The sequence below is a fragment of the Cibotium barometz genome, chromosome 4 (assembly GCF_041138505.1).
Source record: "Cibotium barometz isolate CiBa-2024 chromosome 4, ASM4113850v1, whole genome shotgun sequence".
NCBI classification, from domain to species: domain Eukaryota; kingdom Viridiplantae; phylum Streptophyta; class Polypodiopsida; order Cyatheales; family Cibotiaceae; genus Cibotium; species Cibotium barometz.
The window spans coordinates 53,055,523-53,079,308 of NC_141049.1; the positions used below are offsets into that span (position 1 = coordinate 53,055,523).

At 42.3% G+C, this 23,786-nt stretch overlaps 1 protein-coding gene across 1 annotated transcript in view; it reads right to left on the reverse strand.

Annotated features, from left to right (window-relative positions):
• Positions 1-14,134: 14,134 nt before the first annotated feature.
• LOC147639394 (serine/threonine-protein kinase STY46-like) overlaps positions 14,135-23,786 on the reverse strand; it is a 62,684-nt gene continuing 53,032 nt past the window's right edge. The window contains exons 9-15 of the mRNA XM_086790801.1: positions 16,117-16,190; positions 15,790-15,965; positions 15,613-15,708; positions 15,299-15,379; positions 15,149-15,202; positions 14,872-15,006; positions 14,135-14,801 (exon numbers count right to left, since the gene is read on the reverse strand). Coding sequence (XP_086646927.1) covers positions 14,733-14,801; positions 14,872-15,006; positions 15,149-15,202; positions 15,299-15,379; positions 15,613-15,708; positions 15,790-15,965; positions 16,117-16,190 — 685 coding nt within the window. The 3' untranslated portion in view covers positions 14,135-14,732. The remainder of the gene's footprint in view (positions 14,802-14,871; positions 15,007-15,148; positions 15,203-15,298; positions 15,380-15,612; positions 15,709-15,789; positions 15,966-16,116; positions 16,191-23,786) is intronic.

Genomic DNA, 23,786 nt, shown 5'->3' on the forward strand with positions numbered 1-23,786 from the left:
AAAAGATAGTAAAATTTAAAAAAATCAAGATCTTGTTACAAGCCATAAGGATTTTCTTACATTGTAATAACACCTACATCAAGAGTGAAGTTTGTTGAGTACTTTGAAGTACCTGGAACACTTATTAGAGTGTGGTTGAGCTAAGGAAGGCTCGTTTACAGAATTGGACGTGTGTGGAAGGTGCATTTGCATTAAGCAAATATGTCAGACAACCCAGTACAGATTGTGGGTGAGAAGTTGGACATAAAGAACTTCCAGGCATGAAAGTACAGGATTAAAAGCTTTCTGAAGGCCAAAGGCAAGAAAGAAGACAGGTTATTTAAGTTGGATGTTGGGATTCCTGAGTTGAAATCAGCCATGTTCTCTAAAAGCCGAAATGTGGTACAAGACATTGACATGTGGCATAAAAAGATTGGACATGTGAACATACAAAGGTTAAAGAACATGCAGGCAAGAGGCATTGTTAGTGGACTGCCTAGATTCAATTATGATGGGAATATGCATGTCTATGATGCTTGCTAGTTTGGAAAGCAAGCAAGGTTGCCATTTCCTAAAGAAGGCAACATGAGTAGCAGGCCACTTGAGACAGTTCATAGTGATGTAAGGGGTCCTGCGCACAAAACCCATCCATTAAAGGTAGCTTGTATTATGTGACATTCATTGATGATTTCAGCAGAATGACATGGATTTACTTTCTCAGAGAGAAAAGTGAAGTATTGGGAAAGTTTATGGACTTCAAAGCTTTTCTTTCTAGTTAGTACAAGGCCAAGGATGAAGGTGTCATTGATTCCATTGATGCTGATGTGCATATGAACTTGCCACAAGCAAGTTCTATTTCTATGTTTGGGCCAGCAGAGTCTGAGAGTAGCACTATACGTCCATGGTCAGGACACTTGAGACATGAGAGTGTGAGCACTGGTAGTAGTGCTGTGGAGAAAGGAAAAAAGAAGGTTTAAGTAATTGGCATTACAGGCTATGAGTCGTCAAGTTCATAAAGTTTGGATGAGGAACTTGGCATACCAGTTTTACGCACACCAGGTGCAAGGCAGGATAGATATGTGCCTCCAAATGCTAGAGTGACAGGTGTTCAGAGTGATCTCCACATACATTGCAGAGGTCCCAAAGGGTCAGGTATCCATATCATGACTTTGCTATGTATTACGCATATATGACCTCTTTGCTGAAGCATGTGGAACCCATACATGCTATACAGAAGCTATTGGGAAGCATGTATGGGAGAAGGCAATGGATGTTGAGATGGACGCATTGGTTCAAAATGACACTTGGGATTTGATTGTCTTACCACAAGGTAAAAATGTCATTGGTTGCAAATGGGTTTATAAGGTGAACTGCAAATCAGATGGTTCCATTGAGCGCTATAAAGCGCGGTTGGTAGCTAAGGGTTATGCACAAACCCAAGGCTTGGACTATGATGAAACATTTAGTCCAGTTGCAAAGATGGGAACAGTGAGAGCAGTCATTGCTATGGCTGCAGCAAATGGTTGGAAAATGCATCAAATGGATGTGAAAAATGCATTTCTAAATGGTGATTTACAAGAGGAAGTTTATATGGCACAACCAGAAGGGTATGTACACCCGAGGTACCCCACTCATGTATGCAGATTAAAGAAAGCATTATATGGTTTGAAGCAAGCACCTCTATGGTTTGAAGCAAGCACCTCGTGCTTGGAGTGATAAGATAAGCCGATATCTTATCTCCCTTGGATTTCAGGTTTCTTCAACAGATTCTTCACTCTATGTGAAGAAAACGGATCATGGGATTGTCTTGCTTGTCATCTATGTGGATGACTTGATTGTCACAGGAGATCATGCTACAGATGTTATGCATGTCAAGAAGGCATTGAGTGGACAGTTTGATATGAAAGACTTGGGTGAATTGAGATATTTTCTTGGGATTGAAGTGATCAAAGACCATGTAGGGACATGGTTAGTGCAACGCCAATATGCATTGGACATGTTGGTAAAATATGGGATGCCAAGGTGTAAGCCAATGAGTACACCTTTGGAGCAGAATGTGAAGCTACGGGCTGATTTTGCTAGAGTTGGATGATCCATCTATGTATAGAAAGATAGTTGGCAGTCTTATTTACATGACTATCACACGCCCAAATCTCAGTTATGCTATGGGGCTAGTAAGCCAATTTATGCAAAGCTCCAAAAAACCTCATTTGGATACAGTGAGACGCATTATGTGCTATGTAATGACCACTGCACATTATGGTCTTCTTTATGAGCATGGTAAAGGCTTGGATATACATGGCTACACAGACGCAGATTGGGCAGGTAGCTCGTATGACAGGAGGTCTACTAGTGATTATACCTTTACATTTGGAAGTGCAGTGGTGAGTTGGAGCAGTAAGAAGCAACCTACTGTTGCTTTATCTAGTACAGATGCTTAATACACGGGTGCAGCCATTGCTACATGTGAAGGAGTATGGTTAAAGAGTCTCTTAGCTGATTTGGGTGAGCCTATTGTGATGACAAGGTTGTCATTCATTGTGACAACATGAGCAGCATACAGTTGGCCAAGAATCCAGTTTTTCATTCACGGACCAAACATATAGAGGTCCACTATCATTTTGTCAGAGAGAAGGTGTTGGATAGTACAGTGGATTTGCAGTATGTGAAGACTGAAGAGCAAGTGGCCGACATCTTTACAAAGCCACTTAGCAGTGAGAAGTTTGAGTACTTCCGTACTATGTTGGGAGTACATGGGATGAGCTTGAGGGGGAGTGTTGAGAGCTTTGATAGCCCAAGCTCATCTATATCTTCATCTATGGCAATACATCATGAGCTTGAGAGGGGCTGTTGAGATTCACGCTCGATGTCAGCTTATGCCAGTTGCACTATGTGCTGGCATGTTAGGTAGTAACATGTGCGCGACATAAATGACCGCGTCTAGCTGGTCATAGTGTGTGGACATTAGCTAGGGTTAGCAATGTGTGGACACAACACATGTAGTGTGTTGTAGATTATGGATTATGGCTTTATGCATTGTGTGAGAAGGGAGATGGCTTCCCTCTATGGTTAGGGATTAATAATACATTAGGGTTTGCTCCTGTGTGTGTGTCTCCTCTCTCTCTACTACCTGTTTTTCATCACGCATTGCAGCGGGCTTTCTGGGACCAGAGGGTGGATGGCTTCATGATGGTAGTAGGAAGGGACATTGCAATTCTTGCATTCGTGACAAAAGTCAGACAAAAAAGCTTTTATAGGTAAACTATGCATCGATGTGTCATATCATTCGGGATAAAGAGTCTACTTTAGTTAAGGAAGCTCTTTCCCAGGAGACTTAGAGGAAAGCCATGCAAGTGGAACTTGAAGCCATAGAAAAGAATAGAACTTGGGAGTTGACCGTCTCAACGGTCAGTCATTGGTGCCAAGTGGGTCTATATGGCCAAGTATACGTCTCATGGGTCCGTTTGGACAAGCACAAGGCCAAACTTGTGGCTAAGCTCAACGGCCTGACATCAATTATGAGGGCACCTTTGCACCGACAGCTAGGATGACCACGATTCGGATAGTTTTTGTCCCTGTCTCTTCTCAGCAGTGGTGGCCGGTATATCAGATGGATATGAAATCTCCATTCTTGAATGGTGACTTGTAGGAGGAGATGTATGTTGATCAACCTCCAAGCTGGTTCTGGGATCAAAAGGTATGGTTTACAGGTTACGGGAGGTCTTGTATGGTCTTCAACAGGCTCCTAGGACTTGGAACCACAAGATTGATTCTTTCTTTTTTGAGAAATGGTTTCTAGAGATCAGCTGTAGATCCGAACTTGTATCTCTTTTGAGAACACGGTATGGTCACATTGATTATCCTCTATGTGGATGATCTTATTCTCACTGGCGGTCATGTGGAGCACATAGTTGTGACAAAGGTTGCCTTGTCAGAGGAGTTTGAGATGACGGATTTAGACTTACTCCATTTCTTTTTAGGATTGGAGATTTGGCAGATCCAGAGGGGGTTCTTTGTTTCTCCAATAGCGGTATGTTCATGAGTTGCTAGAGGTCTTTTGGGTGTTAAAGCTCACCCTAACCCTCTTTGAAACACATCCAAAAAGAGATTACCTGTTGAACCGCAACTGTCGTGAGAATCTTTCCAATGGTCGAGCTTGTAACCCTGGAGGTCTCCAAGCTCTAGAACTCCTTGAGAAGCAATTCCACCGCGTCTCTCGCGAGCGTTGTCACACCGTCGCGTTGCACTACAGGTCCTCGTCCTTCTCTCACCTCACCACTCACACACACTCACTAGCATGCATTAGGAAGAACGATTAGCTAGAGGATTAGCAAGAGCAAGACTCAATTGTACAATGGAAGAGTATATTGTATTATGAGAGAAATTCACTTATATACATGGCCATAAGTGTTCACACTCACTTCAACTATGGCCGATCGGGTATTTTAGGCTCGTGACCTAATACTATTATAATGACTACTCTCATAATATATCCATGAAGTACATCACTTAGGCCTTCATCCTAACTTAATACCATACACTCTTGAAGTAGGAATTGCCATAAATACTCCTTCACACCATTACGGGCGCCCGTCCAAGTTGTAGCTTTGGACAGTATTACTTGATATCTTGAATGTATGACCCTTTGGTGTATCTATCGTGACTCCTTGATGTAAAATAATGGCAGTAGCTCTCGTTAATCCTAGAATTGAAGTAACATTGATGAGAACGATCGCGTCCTCGGTGATCGTATTGAAGACTTTTGTGTAGGGAGAATAAATAAGCTTTGTCAATGGCTTTAATGTTGAAATGACGTTCAACGATCTTTGTTCCTCCGGAGGAAATAAGAAAAGCTAGTAAATGAATGAAGAGGTTAGTGGTGTATTGGGAATTCCTAACGGGGTGGGAGGTTTTTGTGAACGATTACATTTTTATATTTGTGTGAGCCATTTATTTTTTATTTTTTACTTTTTACTCACTTTGTTTTTGGCAATCATCAGCAAGGTTACATGTGATTTTTGTTAATGGGAACACTAAGAGATGTTAATAATGGGAGAGGAGAGAAAAGGATCCGGAGGAATGTAGACTTAATCATCAGAACGAGATGGTGATTCTCAGCTTCTCATTTGATTCATTGAAGCGACATTCATCATTTGAAGTAATTGGCTTTTGTGATGATGTCCCTTTGTGTGGCAGGATTCTTGTCAAATGTTATCGAGTGGGACCTAATCCTGACTTCTTTTGTGCATGTGCTTTTTATATTTCTGTGTATATTTAAGTGCTTTGAGAAGCAGATTTTCTTGAAGTACAAGAATTGAATCATATAGACTCTTATTGAACTGCTCTGTGTTGAAGTAGCGACTTGTTTTGGTGAGGATTGAAAGAATTACATCGACTTGCAAGGCTAATATAAATATCTTCACCAAGGATTGATTTGTGAAAATGGTGGCATCGTTTGGAGAGGTTTGTAATTTGAAGGAAAATTCCAAGCGATGGGTTGTACCATTGACCAAGCTTTCATCCACCATGGCCCCCCCCATCTAGAGATGTACCTGAAAGTTGATGGTGAGGCATTGGTACAAATATTCTCCAGTGCATGAGTATGGATTCGTACTCATTGAGCAGTTGCTACATTAATTTTGCCCCAAAAGAATAGTAAGCAATAAGCTTAACAAATATATAGTGGCTATTGTGTGATATGGCTTAATCCATGATGAGACTTAAATCGTGAAAGTGCAAGTTCTTAAGCCTTGAGATGAAACTCCTTCAATTTGTAAATTTTGATCTCGTTTTTTTTTCTCTCCACGTGAACTGCTAAGACGTGAAACATTGAGGCGTGAAAGACCAAATGTGAAAGTCAGGACGTGAGCCATCATGATGTGAAAGTACAAACGTGAAAGACCAAGACGTGAAACTGCAGACGTGAAAGTCATGACGTGAGACTGTAGATGACCAAGATGTGAAGACATGAAAGTCATGACGTGAGTCTACAGACGTGAAAGTCATGACATGAGACTATAGACGTGAAAGTACAGACGTGAATCTGCAGAGATTGACATGGGCCATGAATTTACAACTGTGTTTGCACAGGATGGATCATTTATCATTTCCAGAGGGATGACGAGCATTGATATTTTGTTCTTGATGTGTTCTTAAGTCTCCGTATCTGATCTTGAATTTGTTGCTGAAATGATGTTGAGGCAGTAGGGAAGATTGTTGATTGTTTGCTTGAACAGACAAGCTCTTGTATTGGCTCTCAATGCACGAGAGTGGTTTTGTTTGCTTGCTGTTGCTTGGGCCTCCATTCTTATTGAACTTTAGGTGAAGTTGTTGGGGTTGAAGTCGGTGGTGAGGTTTTCTTCACATTGTTCGATTTTGGCAACCATATGATGGAATTACCATCATAATATTTTTGTTGTTGAAGCACATGCACATGCACCCTTCTTTGATGAACACTATAATTTGGTGGCCGATGTGCTTGGTGTTGAGGCTTCCTTCTTTGTGCAAGCTTAGGAGACTTTGTGATGTGCTTCGGGACCCGAGCTTTGGTATTTCTTTGGTAGTACCCTTGTATTGCAGCAATGTTTTTGGTACCCACACTTGCTGCATTGGTGGAGTTCTTTGAGGAACTCGCATAGGCTTTTGTGGACGGTGTTGTGGAGTACTCTTCTTCTTCCTTGGCTTTAGAGTGCTTTGTTGAGGAAGAGGTTTTGACTGTGGAGGCACCCAAATTTGATTGGCACCTTCATAGTAGAGCCTTGAGCTACAAGTAGTTGCTTCTCCACCCACATTTTGATACTATTGAGATATTGTGATTGTGGTAGTCTTGGTGGAGTTTTCTTTAAGGTTGATGTAGAAGGTTTGGGGCCCTCTTTGACTTTTGTTGGTGCTGAGGCTACAGGGTTGAGACTCATGGGCATTGTTGATGATGAGGTTAAAGGCTCTTGTTGAGTGGCTTTCGATGATGAGGCCTTTGAGCATGTGGTTGTCTCCTTTGATGAGGTTTGTCGATGAAGATGCATAGGATCCGGGACCTTTCCTTTGAGTTCCCTGTTAGAGATAGATGGTTGGGCTCTAGGAAATTCTTCAAGAAAAGCTGCTGATTGCAAGGCATTGGGATCAAACTTCGTAGGTGAGAATGGGGTTGAAGGAGTAGAGACTTTATTGGAGGTGGTTGGTCTGTTTGGAAACTTGCGAATCCTCATAGTCCTGGTTTATGTAGTTTGTTATGTTCTTGTATAAGTCAGGTTAAGCCATTAAAGATGCAAGTGTTGACATGATGCTGGCTTTATCATGAGAGAAGAGCATTCCTCCAAATGAGGTTTTGAGAGACTATTTTAATCTTGTAAGGGAATTATCAAATTCCTTACGTGCTTTCTCAAGCCTATAGTTCGTACAATCTGTCTCAAAAATGACTTCTGTAGAGAGTATGTCTTCCTCTTGAAAGGAAAAGCGATACTTCTCTAAGCTTTTTATCTTGGTTGCCGGTGTAGGTTTGGCATTATGAGGCTCAATCACAACCGATGACCCTATAAGACTTTCAACCATGCTAAGCATGCACTCTTGAGCTCGTTTTTTGCGTTTTACATATGTCATGCGATCATTATTATCCATTTGAGGTGGTTGGGTGGGTTCTGGTTTCTTGATTGGTCTATGTGATGCACTGAGCGAAGAGTAAGAACCTGTCTCATCCTCACTTAGTGATGTACTAGAACTTGTTTCGTTCTCTGACTTTCTTTGGTTTGTCAGTTTTTCACTATGTTTACCTATGCGACGAGATTGAATTTTCTTTTGGGTTTTTGTATCATGTGTCGCACATATGGGTGTTGAGGTTTGTTTGATGGTCTTTGAGGTGGATGCATCTGCACCATGTATAGCGTTTGGCTCTTTTAAGTTTATCCCCTTTTGGGTTTATATCATCTACACTCCTTTTCCCTGTCTTTTAACTCGACTTTGGTTTCGACAGTTTTTTGTAGTCCCTTGTTTTTCTTGGTTTTAGAAGGTTTTGTTTTCTCTTTTGGGTTCTGTTTTAAAGCATGTTCTTCTACCCATGTTGAGGTATTATCTTTTACATTCTTTTGGACTGTTTATCGTGCCTTGGCTTGTAAACATGTAAGCACATTCATGGCAATGTGAATAATTACCCGTTTTGTACACTTAAGATGTCAAGAGTTGTATTTTGTGGGACAAGTTACATTAAAGCAACTCGTCTTGGCAATCTTGAAACATGTGATCAATGCCACATCGTTCACACATTGATCGTCTCGCAGGTGTCAGTGACCATGGACATGGAAGTATTCCAAACTGTGCAGTCTGCCACCTTGTGAGGTCCACGACAATAGAAACACTGAAGTGTCCGATTAACTTCTTCTTGAGCAGTTTCTACCCTTTAAACTGTTTCTATTTTGTGCATGGGAGAGAGATTTTGAGTCCATTGTGGATGATCAAAGGTTTTAGTATCATGATCAAAGGTTTTACAATATGTACAGTATAGCAGAACTTGTGCCTTGTATGCACAATGAGGGTTGGGATGGTCATATTGATTGCATTCAACACAAAGCATCTCGCTCCTCACTTTTATAAGCATTAAGGATGTTTGGTTTTGAAGGTTTTTATCTTCTCTTACAGATGTTGGCTGTAAGGTTTTAAACAAGGATGCATAAAACTCTGGGAATGTCAATTCCGAGATCGATCTTTCTTTTGCCATTGCTTCACTTGGTTTAGATGAGGAACATCTCGTAGCGTAATCATCTTCTAGCATGTTATCATCTAAACGTATTGCTTCTTTACAACATTGATCGAATGTTTCCGAATCGGATACAATGATCAAGTTGTGTAATTTGTTATTCTGTAAACCCATCATGAAACATCTTCTCAATTATTGAATATCGTTTAATTTTCCCCATGACTCGCAACGTGAGTCCAAGAGTTTTATCCGAAGGATAAAATCTCTAATGGATTCATTGGGTTAGCGTTCAATTGAATAGATTTCTGTTACTGCACTTCACCAATCACCTTGCCTGAAAAAGCCATGCATAAAAGCTGATTTCAAGGTTTTGAAGTTGGTCTTAATCGTCGGCATTAATGCGATGAACCATTGACTAGCTTTTCCTTCTAAGCATAAGTTCAACGCATGTATCTTGGTGGGACAGTTGGGATTTCCAAAGGCTTCACATCTCTGTCAAATATTTGAATGAATTGAACAGGGTCTATTGTTCTGCAATATGTGCCCATAAATTTGAAAATTTATACAATCGTATTTCTATATGAGTCATTGAGACCGTATGTGAGTGCTCTTGTTTTAAGAGACTCACTGAGTCCTTGGACCACCTCTCTTCCTAGATTAGTCAGTATGTCCAAGATGTGGGCATCTAGGAAAGGGTAAGTACTTATAGGATTTGCATGAATGTTAGACAAGGGCCCTAAGCCTGCTGGGATCGAAGTGACATGGGGTGTAAAACCCGATGACACCCTTAATATAGGCATGACCAATGGCATTGGGAGATGAATTTGTGGCATAGATCTCAATGGCTCGAAGATGTCAGCCATTGGGTTTAGTTCTTGTGTGATCCCTAGTACTCCCTCTATTGTGGCCATGTTAGAGTACCTAAATACTCCTTAATGAGCAATTACAAATTTTATTTATTTTTTGCTTTTTATACTTACCCACAGTCCGTTACAGCCTCAAAAGGCTTGGCGTACTCTTCGTTGAATCAAATGGGTGTCCGTTTGTCCTAATTAGCTTAGGCGCTACACGTGAATGACCTCTTAGAGCTATTTTTTCGAAAAAAACGTATGCTAGGAACTTCCTAGATCGAAGAGAAGGTCCTAAAACTTAGTTTTCATCACTGTCTCAAGATGAAAAAAAAATCCGATAATTTTTTTTCAAAAGAAATTTTAAAAAACTCTGTATAAAGAAGAAGTATTTTTGGAGTACTACAACTTTATTTTCCTGAGTCGTCCGTGATTTTATCGTCTAGACTCTCAAAAAGTAGCCCAAATATGACTCGTCGTCGTTTTCGCGCTATTTTTTACGATTTTTATTGATTTTTGGACTATCTTTTGCCTCAATTTGCAGGTCAAATTTAGAGGCTGTTAATCGAAAGCCAAAATGATCGATTTTGACTTGAGACAACCAAGTCCAAAGTTGAAGAGCTCAATATCAGCTTTTCGATGAGCTCTAGAGCGCCTTCGTCGAATATATGGTTTAAGAGATACAGACCTCCAAACAGGAGCCATTTTCAGACTTTGCCTCGTGAACAATTCACACGCCGTGAAACACTTTTTACGCGTGACCAGACTTCACGTGATTAAATTTTAATTTCTTTATTTATTATTTATTTATTTTTTACCGCGTGAACACATTATGACACTTTTCACATGTGAACCGGACTTCACTAGAATAATAAATTTTCGTTCACTGGGTTTTTTTTAAAAGAGTAATAGGAAATACGAATTTCTCTTTTTGGGATGAATATTTTTTGAATTTGGAATGAAAGGGATATAGGCATTTTTTAAAAAAAGGTTAAGTGGAATAAAAAAGTCAACTCTTTAATGACACCTTACACTCTTCATAAATGATCTCCAAAATGGATAAATTAACAACTCATGAGCATCTTCTCATTGAATGTTTATTAACCTTAATGAGTTATGTAAAAAATTAATTAAAAATTAATCCAAGATTAATCTTTTCACTAATCTTTCTCTTTTACACTAATCAAAGACTAATTAACTACTAATCTTTCTCTTCACTAATCTCTCTTTTACACTAATCAACTACCAATCTTTCTCTTTTCACTAATCTTTCTCTTTTACACTAATCAAAGACTAATTAACTACTAATCTTTCTCTTTTCACTAATCTCTCTTTTACACTAATCAAAAACTAATTAACTACTAATTCCTTATTAATTCACACCATTGGATAGAGTAAGAAAAAACTAATCTATGTGCATCAACAATTGTAAAAATTAATCTAAATTAAGAGATTTATTAGACTCTTAATTATAGTCTTCTTTTTAAAGCAAAATTAAGCAAAGAGAAAATTTTTCCCAATTGATCAAACAATTGATGTGATTAGGTATTTTGATGCATCTAGATGCTCTCAAAACATATAAAAAACTCTAATTTCGACTACTCATATGATCAACTTAGAACCCAATTAACACATTTTCTAAATTTTTAACCTCTTGAACAAGATTAATCACCCTTAATAACAAAAACCAATCTATAAAAAAAAATAGTCAAATTCAAAGGTTTTTTTATGGTTTTTTTTTTGAAAGATTAAGCTACTCTTAATGCTTGCTAACACTCTAATCCAAACAATTCCAACAAAAAACACACAATTAAACTAAAATTAATGATCTTAGATCAATGTTTAAACTAAAGAGAGCTAACATTCACTAAGAAATGCATTCTCTTGCATTGTTTGATGCAATGGATGCAAACTAAGCCTTAGACAAACTATGTGCAAGCCCTAAGAACATGAAAAACCATAAAAATAACAACAAAAACAACAAATTAATCTAAAAATTAAGCAAAAAGCATTCTTTTCAAAAACAAAAAAGAGAGCTATTCTACACCAAATCTCACACAAATCCACATCTTTTTCATGGGAAACCGCTAATCAAGATAATGAGTAATGAGTTATGCGTAGATTAGAGATAAAACGATGGAAAAAGCCAAGAGATGGCTCCCCGATAGCGACGCCAAAAATGTTAAGGCCCACCCTAACCCTCTTTGAAACACATCCAAAAAGAGAATACCTGGTGAATCGCAACTGTCGTGAGGATGTTTCCAATGGCCGAGCTCATAACCCTGGAAGTCTCCAAGCTCTACAACTTCTTCAGAAGCAATTCCACCGCGTCTCTCGCGAGCGTTTCACACCGCCGCGTTGCACTACGGGTCCTCGTCCCTCCTCTCACCTCACTTCACTCACACACACTCACTAGCATGCATTAGAGAGAGATTAGTAAGAGGATTAGCAAGAGTAAGACTCAATTGCACAATGGAAGAGTATATTGTATTATGAGAGAAATTCACTTATGTACATGTCCGTAAGTGTTCACACTCACTTAAACTATGGCCGACCGAGCATTTTAGGCTCATAAGAGACCTAATGCTATTACAATGACTACTCTCATAATATATCCATGAAGTACATCACTCAGGCCTTCATCCTAACTTACTACCATACGCTCTTGAAGCAGGAATCGCCACCATAAATACTCCTTCACACTATTACGGGCGCCCGTTCAAGTTGTAGCTTTGGACACTATTGCTTGATATCTTGAATGCATGACTCTTTGGTGTATCTTTCGTGACTCCTTGGTGTAAGATAATGAAGGTAGCTCTTGTTTACCCTAGAATTGGATTAATATTGGGATTGAGAACTGTAAGCCTATTTCATCTCTGATGGACCCGAATACCAAACTTATTGTACATGATCCATGTGAGCAAGTTGAAGCCTCCTTTTATCGGAAGCTTGTTGATTTATTGATTTGGTTGCTGAACACCAGATTGGACTTGAGTTTTCCAATGGGACTGTTGAGCTCATTTATACAAACACCTTTGAGGACTCATTAAGACACAGAATTGCGGACCTTACGATATCTGCAGAGTACTAAGGATCTTGGACTCTTTCATAACACTGAGGGGGGAACAATTAACCGAGTCAATCTCCAAGGTTGGAGTGACTCTAATTGGGGAGGAGATCCAGACACGAGAAGATCTACTTCAAGATACGGCTTTACCCTTAACTCAAGAGCGATTTCTTGGAACAACAAGAGGCAGCCAACTATTGCCTTGTCTTCTACTGAGGCAGAGTATCGGGCTGCTTCTGGTGCTGCTTGGGAGGTGGTGTGGCTGCGGAGGTTACTTGGCGAGATTGGGTTTCCACAGAAGGAGCCCACGGTCATCCAGTGAAACAACCAAAGCTGTATAGCTATTGCTCGGAACTTGGTCTTCCATGCCCGGACCAAGCACATAGAGATACAATATCGCTTTGTTCGTGAGAAGATTTTGGCTGGAGACATCTTGCTAGTCTTTCGTTCGACGGAGGACAACGCGGCGGACCTCTTCACGAAGCCTCTACCTCAACTTCCAGGAGCTGAGAGTTTATCTTAGTCATGTGCTTTTCTTGGGGCTGTCGGCCTGTTTTACATTGGCCAACCAGCATCCCATGTGGTATATTTACCCTCCCCCTCCCCCACAGGTTGTACCGGATTGTGCGTATATAGTAGAGTTTATACAGCACTTCTCTCTCCAGCATTTCTGCACTTCTTTTCTGCTCTGTTTTTGACTTATTTCCGCTGCTCATTCTGATAATTTTCGTTCGACGGAGGACAATGCGGCGGACCTCTACACGAAGCCTCTACCTCAGTAGATACTTCGTCAGCACTCCAGCTTACTCGGGTTGGTTCCACTTCCAGGAGCTGAGAGTTTATCTCAGTCATGTGCTTTTCTTGGGGCTGTCGGCCTGTTTTACATTGGCCGACCAGCATCCCAGGAGGTATATATACCCCCCCCCCCCCCCCCCCCCCCCCCCCCCCCCCACTCAGGTTGTACTGGATCGTGTGTATATAGTAGAGTTTATACAGCATTTCTGCACTTCTTTTCTGCTTTGTTTTTGACTCATTTCCGCTGCTCATTCTGATAGTTTTCAGCCGTACAGCTGGGTTTTCATTATAACTAATAGAAGGATCTTTCTTTGGGAAAAACAAGAAAAAAAAGATAAGACGTTGAGCACCTGTTGCCAATTTGCGATCCACATTTGGACTGCTTTTTAGCAGTGTTATATTCAGCCGTACAGCTGGTTTTCCTTTATATAACTAATAGAAGAATCTTCTTTTTTTTTTTTTTTGGGGGGGGGGGGGGGGGGAATAGATGATGCTGAGCACCTGTTGCCAATTTCGATTTCCGCTTGACTCTGTCGCCTGATGATGTTGATGGGTTGCTGTGGATGCTTTTGTTGCAAAGGAAAAAGGAACCTTCAAAATTTCTCAGTAGATCTGACACCAAGTGTTGAAATAGATGCCCACGATCAAAGATGCACACTGTGGGAGTCGACTTTCATGAGGGGGAGAGAGATAAAAGGCATGACTCAAATTACCAGTATGTCAAGACCTGTATATACACAAAAATTTGCCAAATTTGACTGGACTCAAAATAGCCTAAACTTTATTTAACTGGAAACTTCGCATTTGCTCTCAACATTTTTAGAGGCTTCCAAACATCACAAAAACAAAATAGATAAAATTCTAAAATCAAGTAGTGCCACCATGGAGACGATTTTGTACTCCATAGTTGACACTGAATAAAAAGGAAAATTTGGCACTCAAAAAGCAGCCAGTTCAATGTCCTTCACACTACTGCTATAAGACGTGATATCACAGAGCTAGTCACTACCGATCAGGACTAAAGACAGCAGTTCCTCATGAATTTTGCAGATGGGACTAGCAAGTATTCCATGAGGGTGTAACCTATCAGGTAAGAAAGCAGTGACAGTATTACTCTCATCCCTCTCCCTCCCAATTGCCCTCAGCCAGGAGGCTTGAATGCCCTTTTAGTACACTTTGACCATGGGAGTGAGGGTCTTCAATGCACACAGTGCGATGACATGTACTCACTCGCTCTGCTTTTTGCAGTCACGGGGCAACATCAGGGACTAAGGTCCACCATACAATGACGAAAGCATATATCCAACGAGAACCAAGCCCGTTTGCACATGCTAAGTCATCTCAAAGGATCCCCTTTTCAATGAGAGGTCCTCTTCAATGCTGAGAAAAAACCCCCTCTTTTCTCCTTTCTTTCATCATCTCCAATCTGTTAAAACAATCAGGATGTCTTAGTGATGGATAAAAAGAGAAAAGAACATATGTAGCCATGTACCAACCTCTTTGAAAATATCCTGGAGAACTGCAGTGATCTCAGAAAATTCTGGTCGTTCTTTTGGATCTTGCTGCCAACATGTTTCAAGTAGCTCGGTGAGTCTTGGATGTGTGTTCTTAGGTATTGTTGGCCGCAAACCCTGTTTGACATAACAGATCTTATTGATATGCTCACAAAACTGTGGAAACGAAAAGGCTACCAATATAGTCATGTTGAGAGTCCCAGATGACACGACATCACAGCCCTCTGGCCAAGATGACTATGAGAAAATAATGGAGTACCTTCTGAACAACACCAACTGCCGCTTGCAAGGGTGTCAGGTAATCATATGGTAACTGAAAATAGACACATCCGTTCCACAATACCCTCAGTTGTATCAGACCCGTAGTTTCTACAGTGCCAGGTTATCTTATTTCACAGTATTATTTTACCTTCCCAGTCAAGAGCTCCCACAAGACTATACCAAAGCTGAAAACATCGGCCTTCCGATCATAAGGCTTGTGTTCAATCACCTGTGGAACCAGAGTTCAAGTCAACCAACCAATCCGTGCAATGTAGGTACATCCATATACATGCCCATTCAACCCTTTCAAGAAATCTTTTTACGTAACCTCATCAAGATCTGGGGTCATGGCTATGATCCCCGAAAAAGATCTGGTTACATACGGTTCTGTTTTCAAAATTAAAAGCCACAGAAAATGTATTTCTTTTCACTAAAAATTATGGCATTTGGCAGGTTCCATACCTCAGGAGCCATCCATCTATAGGTACCCGTCTCTGCTGTCATTATCCCGCTTTGGGCTTGGACACGTGCAACTCCAAAGTCAGCGACCTTGACCACCTGAATTGAATCTAGAGAAATTTGAGTAACCTCTCTAAGAAATGCATTGAGTGAGCAACAAAGGAAAGAGGATAGCTTCACCTCATGCTCATCCATTAGCAGGTTTGCAGCCTTTAAGTCTCTGTGGATGATGTTATTCTGATGCAAATAATCCATCCCTTTCGAAACATCAATTGCTACCCGAAGAAGCACTGGGAACTTAAACACACCCCTCTGACTGTGAAGATAGTCATAGACACTTCCACCTGACATGAACTCTGCCAACAAACACAGAACTGAACCCATGAGGTGCTCTAGCACTAGAGGGATATAAATCATTTCCAGATATATATATATTTATGAGATGTACTTCCTAAATCTGTGCTGGAAAATTTAAAACAGATTCTACATGTAAAAGACAACAGTTACCTGTTACAATGCAAAGATTTGGAGGCCGAGTACATGCGCCAATGAATTGTACAACGTTTTTATGTCGAACTTTCCTGAATTCACTTTGATGTTTAATCATTTATCCGCTCAAAAACTTGTTAGAAAATCTCATGACTAGGTCTGTGCTTGTGCATGTGCGTGCATGTCACATGCTTCAGGCTTCAGATGCACGTGCAATGACTATTGAGGCCATATACAGGAGTAGCTTAGACGAGAGAGAGAGAGAGAGAGAGAGAGAGAGAGAGAGAGAGATCACTGTGGACCCTATTGATAAAAATCGCATGGTCATAGGATTTGTACAGGGTCAGTATAAGTGCACCCCTACAAAGGGATAATCAATGCTCGGAGATGGAAATCCTGTAAGAATAAGAGTAAAATGGGAACCAAAGAGCAATAAAAGACCAGTATTGGAGCCAATGAGGTGATAGCTCAAGTGGTGAAGGTCTTTGCCTAGGACCACTATGTTCAAAACCCCACTAGGTGCTTCATCGGCGGCATCACCTACAGGCGGATAAAACAAGTGCCTACAGGGAAGTGAATAACAGTAACTACAGGGGGATCTTGTGCCTCAGGCCATTCAGGAAAAGACCATTGTTGGAACTGCTGGACACAATTGTGAACTATGGATTCTAGCACTAGGGCAAAATCAGAACGAAATCAGCATGGAGCATGTTGGGACATAGTCACAGGGAATGGGCATTTTTAGACTCGGGAATGTTGGGGATGGCAGCATCTTCCCGTTCCCATTCCCATCCCATGTCACTCTATAGTCACAAGGAATGGCCATTCTCAATCTTTTCCATCCCCGTTCCCTGTCCCCATTTCGTGTCCCATGTGACTATGCTGCCCATAGAAAACAACAAGGTTCAAGCAAGCCATAGCTAATGGAGATAACTTTGTGCCTCTGTCACCCACCTGTGGAATCCCTCTCCCTTGTCTTGCTGCTTTGAAAGACTTGTAGCATATGCATAGAATGGGGAGAAAGGAATCCTATCTATGGAGCTAGAGCACATAGGCAAAATAACTTAGGAAGCCCTCAAAGCTATTTTCTTCATTTTGTTCATAGCCATGAACTGCTTCATTCTTTATTTTTCTTTTTCTTTTCAGAAAGAGACTTCTATTAAGTATGAAAAAGACATACAACAATCACAGCTATAAGCCGGAAAAGAATAGAATCACCCCAATATGTAAGGTGATTTCGACCACTAAGGAGCATCATGATGCCATGAAAGACCTGTGGGACTAGAGGAAAAGAAGATGCCATGGTCCCACTCCCGCATAAATATCACGTGCTTTGCCTGCGCAGATCGAGAGGACCCCTAAATATGAGCCCAAGTAGCCATAAGAGTATGGATGATATCACCCCATATAGTACTAATGCACTGAGACCCAAAAATCTCGACACCCTCAATAGCCTCCGTGCATCTAGCTCTCCAGATCTACCATGCTATAATACTTGTCAATCCTCTGTCAGGGGGGTGTATAATCAGAGTGAGGGACATCCTGCAATAAACCATGCTAGGCAATACCTCTACGAATAAAAATAGCAGAATCTGTACCACTACCCTCATAAAAGAGCTGCGGACCGGACTGGGAGAGCCAAGCAACTGGCTCCCAAGTCACATGCATGGCTCGACCACTCAATTTGCCCATAAGTTGGGCTAAAGAACCCCAAATCTGCTGTGCACTGCTGCATCCCCATAAACAATGTTGCACAGTCTTAGAATCTGCCGCACACCTAGGGCAAGAAGGTGCTACACCGAAAACCGATCTCCACTGATTGGTGGGGAGACCACCATGTAAGAATAACCAAAAGAAATGAGAGATCTGGCTCCTTCTGTATGAGTGCCAAAGCCTATGCCAATATCTGCGTTGTATCACTGGAGAAATATCATAGCTCGCTTGAGAGTAGGGATCCTATGCATCTGTCGAGTGAGGAGAAGCCTAGCATTCCGGACGATGAAACTAAAAAAAGGAAGGCTTTTCAAAGGATCAAAGGCATCAATCCACTCACCATATAACCACAAACACCGAGAGCCATGAGTCACTATCTAAGGAGAAGGGTCAATGAACTTTCCCAAATGACCAACAATCCTCACTGGACTAAGTCTAGTAGTTGGGATGATCTCCTCCGTATTACATCTCCTCAATCTCCCTCCAGGCATGATAGAGTAAATGATGCAATCTATAGCCTCCTGGCCCAAGAGAGCAATGACCTACAGAGGTATGCCTATCCTCGAAAAAACTCCTAGCCAACTCGGATAATAGTCTCCATGAAAGGTCCCAGAGAGGCACTCATGCGGAATAGCTGCATCAATCTGATCAATACAAATGTGAGAGCCCCTAAGATGCTGAATGAATTGCTTCATTCTTCAAAGGACAACTGAACAATCCCATAGAATAGGGCTTATATGAGCTAACTTTTATGCTAGAGCCATACCATAATTGGTAGCCTGGGTGACAAATGCATCCAACTACTCAAAAGGATGTCCAGAAGGCCCGGCGAAGGGCTGGTCATGTTGAACAAACCTTAGGAGGCACAATAGAGGGTAATGTCACCCAGGCTGTTTCTCTCAATCAATTTGAATGTAGAGAAGAGAGGAAAGAGATAACATCATAGACTTGATTCTCTCAACCTAATCTATTGTATATTACTAAGTTGAAGAAAGCTGAAATATTACAAAATAATCTGCTGAAAACTGAACTGCATGCTAAGAGAAATGTGAAAATATGAGGAGACCCTCGTGGAGTCCTCTCCCACTTGCTGAAATCTTCTACAATAAGAAGCGGATCTGCCTTAATTTCTCTTGTTAGGGTTGATCTGCTACTCTTGATGATTAACTCTCCCTTTGTTGGCTGCTCCAAAAGGCTTGTAGAAGATGTGTAGTCCGTCGAGCGAGGAGGGAAAGATCCGATGTATAGAACACGTCGGCAAACTAAGCCGGCCAATTTTTCATAAATCCATAATTTAGGGCTCAGATGGGCCACTTCTTCTACTCAACCCTAATCCTAATTGATAGCCTAGAGTCACACATGCATCTATTGTCTATGGAGGATGCATGTGATATTCCCTCCTAAGCATCCCTATTGGTCCACCTAAATCTAAATCTCGATTAACTGGAATTGATGCTATTGCGACAACTGTTTCTAAAAAACCTCGAAACCTCTTGGCCAAGGAAGTTTCTAAAATTTTTTCCACATTTTATAACATTTTCTTTCAGTTTTTTTCCCCGTTTTTTTCCCTTGTGTAGATCCTTTTGTAGAGCAGCAACTTGAATGCCCATGGGCCCTCTCCTTCTCCTCCTCTTCCTCTCCTTCCTTCTCCTCTTCTTCTCCTTTCCTCCCTTTCTTTTTCTTAGTTTTCTCTTCCTCCTCTTCTTCTATTATTTTCACCTCTTGTTCTCCCATCTCTTTTCCTTCCTAATCCCAATTCCTATCTTCTTCATTTCCTTAATCCCATAATTACTGGAATGTGTGGGATAACACCATATATTGGTGGCTTTGGAAACACACGCACATATTGTCATGTGCACAAAGTGTATCTACTGTGTGCAGTATACATACAAGACTAGCTTCGAGGCTTGGGGTAGTAGCTTGGAGCTAGGCAGGCTGATCACTGTCAAATCCCCAAGGGTCTCCTCGTAGAGAAAACTTGCAAAACAAAACCATAAACTGTTAAGGGGGTGCAAGCCTGACTCACCACCTAACCATGACAACCGTGGGCAAAACCCACAAGACCTGGCTGTCCCCACCGAGCCACGAGCTAAGCTAACTAGCTAGACGTACCGACCAGTCTCTACCCCATGATGTCCCATACCGGCACGGAGCTACCCTTAAGGGCCTAGAGACTACTGCCGGCCTCGGCTGCATGAAGCAAGTGCACGTCTACACTAGATCCAGGCTCCTGGCCGCAAAGCTCTCGCATAGCCTCGCGAGACTCTAACTAACTGACTGACCTGGGCCACCACCTGGGCCACCCTTTCATAGGCTCTTGGCCGGTCACCGGGCATCCACACATGGGCCCCCGCCCGTCAGTCCATCCCTAGCCCAGCTCGCTAATCAGCCTACCTAGCTCCAAGCTACCCCAAGCCTCGAAGCTAGTCTTGTGTGCGTGCTACACACGGTAGATACACTTTGTGCATTTACCTTTGGGAAAGATAAAGATAAGAATAAGTTGACACTGTTGTCAATGTTGTTGAAGGGAGATGCCAAACGGTGGCTGCAGACATGGAGAGCTCAGCTAAATCAAGGTCAAGCATATGAAGACATCAAAGGGGTCTTGGTGCAACATTATAAGCAGGGGGAATCCCCACATGCTCTATGGCATGAAATCCATAAGTTAAAGCATAATCTGTCTTATGTGTTTGACAGATTTGTGGACTGTCTTGAAGACCTATTGGTAAGATGGGATACGTCCCTGGGAACAGAGTATCCGCCTGTTCTTCTGAAAAAAGACATGTTTATCAAGTCCCTTCATGCTGATGTGAAGGAGAAAGTGGAGTTGAAGAGATCCACAACCTTTGAAGAGGCTTTGAGGATAGCGAAAGAGAAGGAATGGAAGCTATAGAGGTTGGCTCAAAAACAAAGGGAAGTTCAGAGAAGGAAGGCCAGTTGTGTCCCGAGAGAGAAGAGCAGAAGAAGTTGCTCCAGTAGTCCCGGTGGTTTCTGATCAGCTGATGCAGGGGACCATTGGGATAGTCAGCTGGGCTATTTTGAAGGGTTTGGAGTGTGCTCAAGTATCTGCATGTATCAGCTGAAGAACATGGGACGTGAGCTGAGTGGACTGGTACTGTACTTTGGTATTGTTGCTGGGTTGTGGTGGTTGATCGTCGTTCCCTCCTCACGGTGGTGTGTTTCGGACGGGCTATAGAGGCAAGTCTCCCTAACACATCAACGACAAAATCTCCTATCAAGGTATTACTTCTGTACATGTTTCTTGCACTGTTGATGAGCTAGTGTGTCACCGTGTACCACAGTGCATGGGTGCATGTGACATTTCCTCTTGCTTAGCTTGGCAGCAGGTTCATGGCTTCGAGGTAGTCCGCCAATAACTATGGATACTCGAGGAAGAATTCTTCATCTAGCCAAACGGCTTCATGGGTCTCTTGATCTTTGAACTTGGTATATAATTGGCGAAGTTGTCGTCCGGAACCGTGCTTCCAACGATGTAGAAGGATCTGCTTGGGTTTTATCACTTCTACTTTATCAACCGTTCTGGTTGCTGCTTTTCTGGAAGCATCTGCAATGAAGGTCCGATATAAGGCTGTAACCAAGAGACGTGGAAGACGTCGTGCATCGTCCAGCTGTCTGGCAATCAAAGAAGGAGATATCATCCGAGAGAGAAGGGATGATAATCTTCGACCAAAGGCTACCTTATAAGGAGTTCTGCCAACACTTGATGAGTGTGTGTGCCTGCACCAACGGTAGATGAAGCTTCCACTTCGACTGCAAATCATGGCAGTACATTTTAAGCACATCGAAAGCCATCTGGTTGTAAATCTATGTTTGGCCATCGGTCTGAGAATATGCACTGAACAATTGCAATTTGGTACCAAAGTGTAACACGCGGAAGCTCTGGGGGTCTTCTTTCAGCCCTAAACACTACTGGAAACATGCTGATGCAAAACTGGAAATTCACTATATTTTTGATGGTACAAAAAGGTACCTAACTCTGCAGCCCTAGGCTTCCTTCATACAAAAGAGTGAACATCACCCAAAATCTAGTCCCTACTTGGACCCTAAGGCATAGTAGCAGGGGAACCCCGTTTCCCCCCATTGGGAACGGTGGAACGTATTCCCTCATGGCCAGCATGAAGGGAACAATGGAAACGGGGGTCAAGAATGACGAGGTGGTGGAACGTCTGTGGAACACCACGGAATGACCGTGGAACGCCGGTGGAACGCGAGATGGAACGTTCCCCCAGGTGGGAACGATGACGTAGATTTTTTTTTAAAAAAAATATAAGCCCGACGCCCGTACTGTCGTCGCCTTTCGCGCCCGTCGCTTTTCGAAAGTTCACTGCCCGACGCCCGTCTGATCATACATGGTACATTAGCGCACATGAAGGCATCCAGAGTCTTCACGATGCTTCCCCCTGGCCACATATACAACCAATACATAAAAGCCCCTTGATTTACAGGCACATTGAGTGCTTGCCAGGCATCAACACGTTGCCCAAAGCATCAAATGCGAGTGCCTGCATGCAAATCAATCCAATCGGCACAAAAGCCCTTTGATCTGCACTGCAATTTGCTGCAATTTTGCCCGAATGTGCGATTTCTCACATCATACAGCATGTATGAGTGCTTAATTGCACAATTACATCAAAAGCCCCAAATTTCGACATCCAATTTCCTGCAAATTGATCCTGATTGTGACCAATGTCACCCAATTTTGCCAATTTTGCTCAAAAATTGAGCAATTTGGCACCTGTACCTGCTCAATTGATGATTGTACTTGCTCAATTGCAAATCCCAAAAAAAAAAATTGAAGCAAAATACCTTGTAATTTCTGATTTTTTGTTGCAGGAAAGGGGGGTTTGCTGAATTTGGTGCTGCTGCAGAAATCGTGGAGACACAATGACAGGTGAGGAGTTCCACGGGGCCGCAGGCTGGCAGTGGTGCATAGCTTTCCTTGCATAGCTCTCCTCGTTGGCGACTGTCCCGGCTAGTTCTGCTGTCGAGTTGAATGGGAGAGTTGGCGTCTCACGGCTGTTGACGCTGCCCAACCGAGTCGGGAAGAAGATCCCACGGGGACAGTTGAAATCGCCCAGCGATAACACGCCTGCGCTTCGACGGCTCGCTTGTAGGCGTGGTTTTACGCCTTCGCCTAGTGGTTCGCTACGAGCTCGCCTTCACGGGGACACATGTTCGTTCGTTGACGCCGCCTCCGACCGGTAGCTCTACGCCGTCTAACGCCTAGCGCTCAACGCTCACACAGACAGCACACGCCTGCTTGCTACCTTCCTAAGCCGATTGCCCCAGCATTGCGAAGCATCCAGGAAGAACTCCCACTATAAGAGCTCGTTGGTGAGAATGACACCCCGCTGGTAGAGGCCTCATGGTGGCCCTCTGACGAAATGCCCGACACAGACAAACAAATGCGCAAGAAGATCTAACAGGCCTCGATTACCATTGTGCACGTTTCTGCGCTTTGAGTCCGTGCAAACTCCCCTCCAGCTCTGATACCAGTTGAATGGGAGTTAGGGTTAGAGTTCATGTGGGAGACATACACAGAGAAGAAGGAAGAGAGAGAGAGAGAGTTGTGGGGATAAGTCAACTCATGGGAATGAGTGTGTGACTCCCCTATCACACATGTATATTGCACTAGTACACATAGTGCACTTAGTACATTAAAAGTACTAAGTGTACTATGTACTATAACTTATGGGCTTGTACACACTATAAGGGTGGGCATAATGCCTTTACCCCAACAAAAAAAGGACTCATTTCTCTGTAATGGTTAACTTTGAAAGTCTATTCAACTTTTTGCCCGAATTTGCAGAAATCCTGGCTTACTCGGGTTCAAAGCGATCGGCTTCGAATGCTACTTGGTGGGACGAGGTTGAAAGGCTAGAAAGGTATTCATCTAAGGGAGGTGCAACACGATGGAAATGCAAGCAATGTAACAAAGAGAAGTCAGGAGGAGC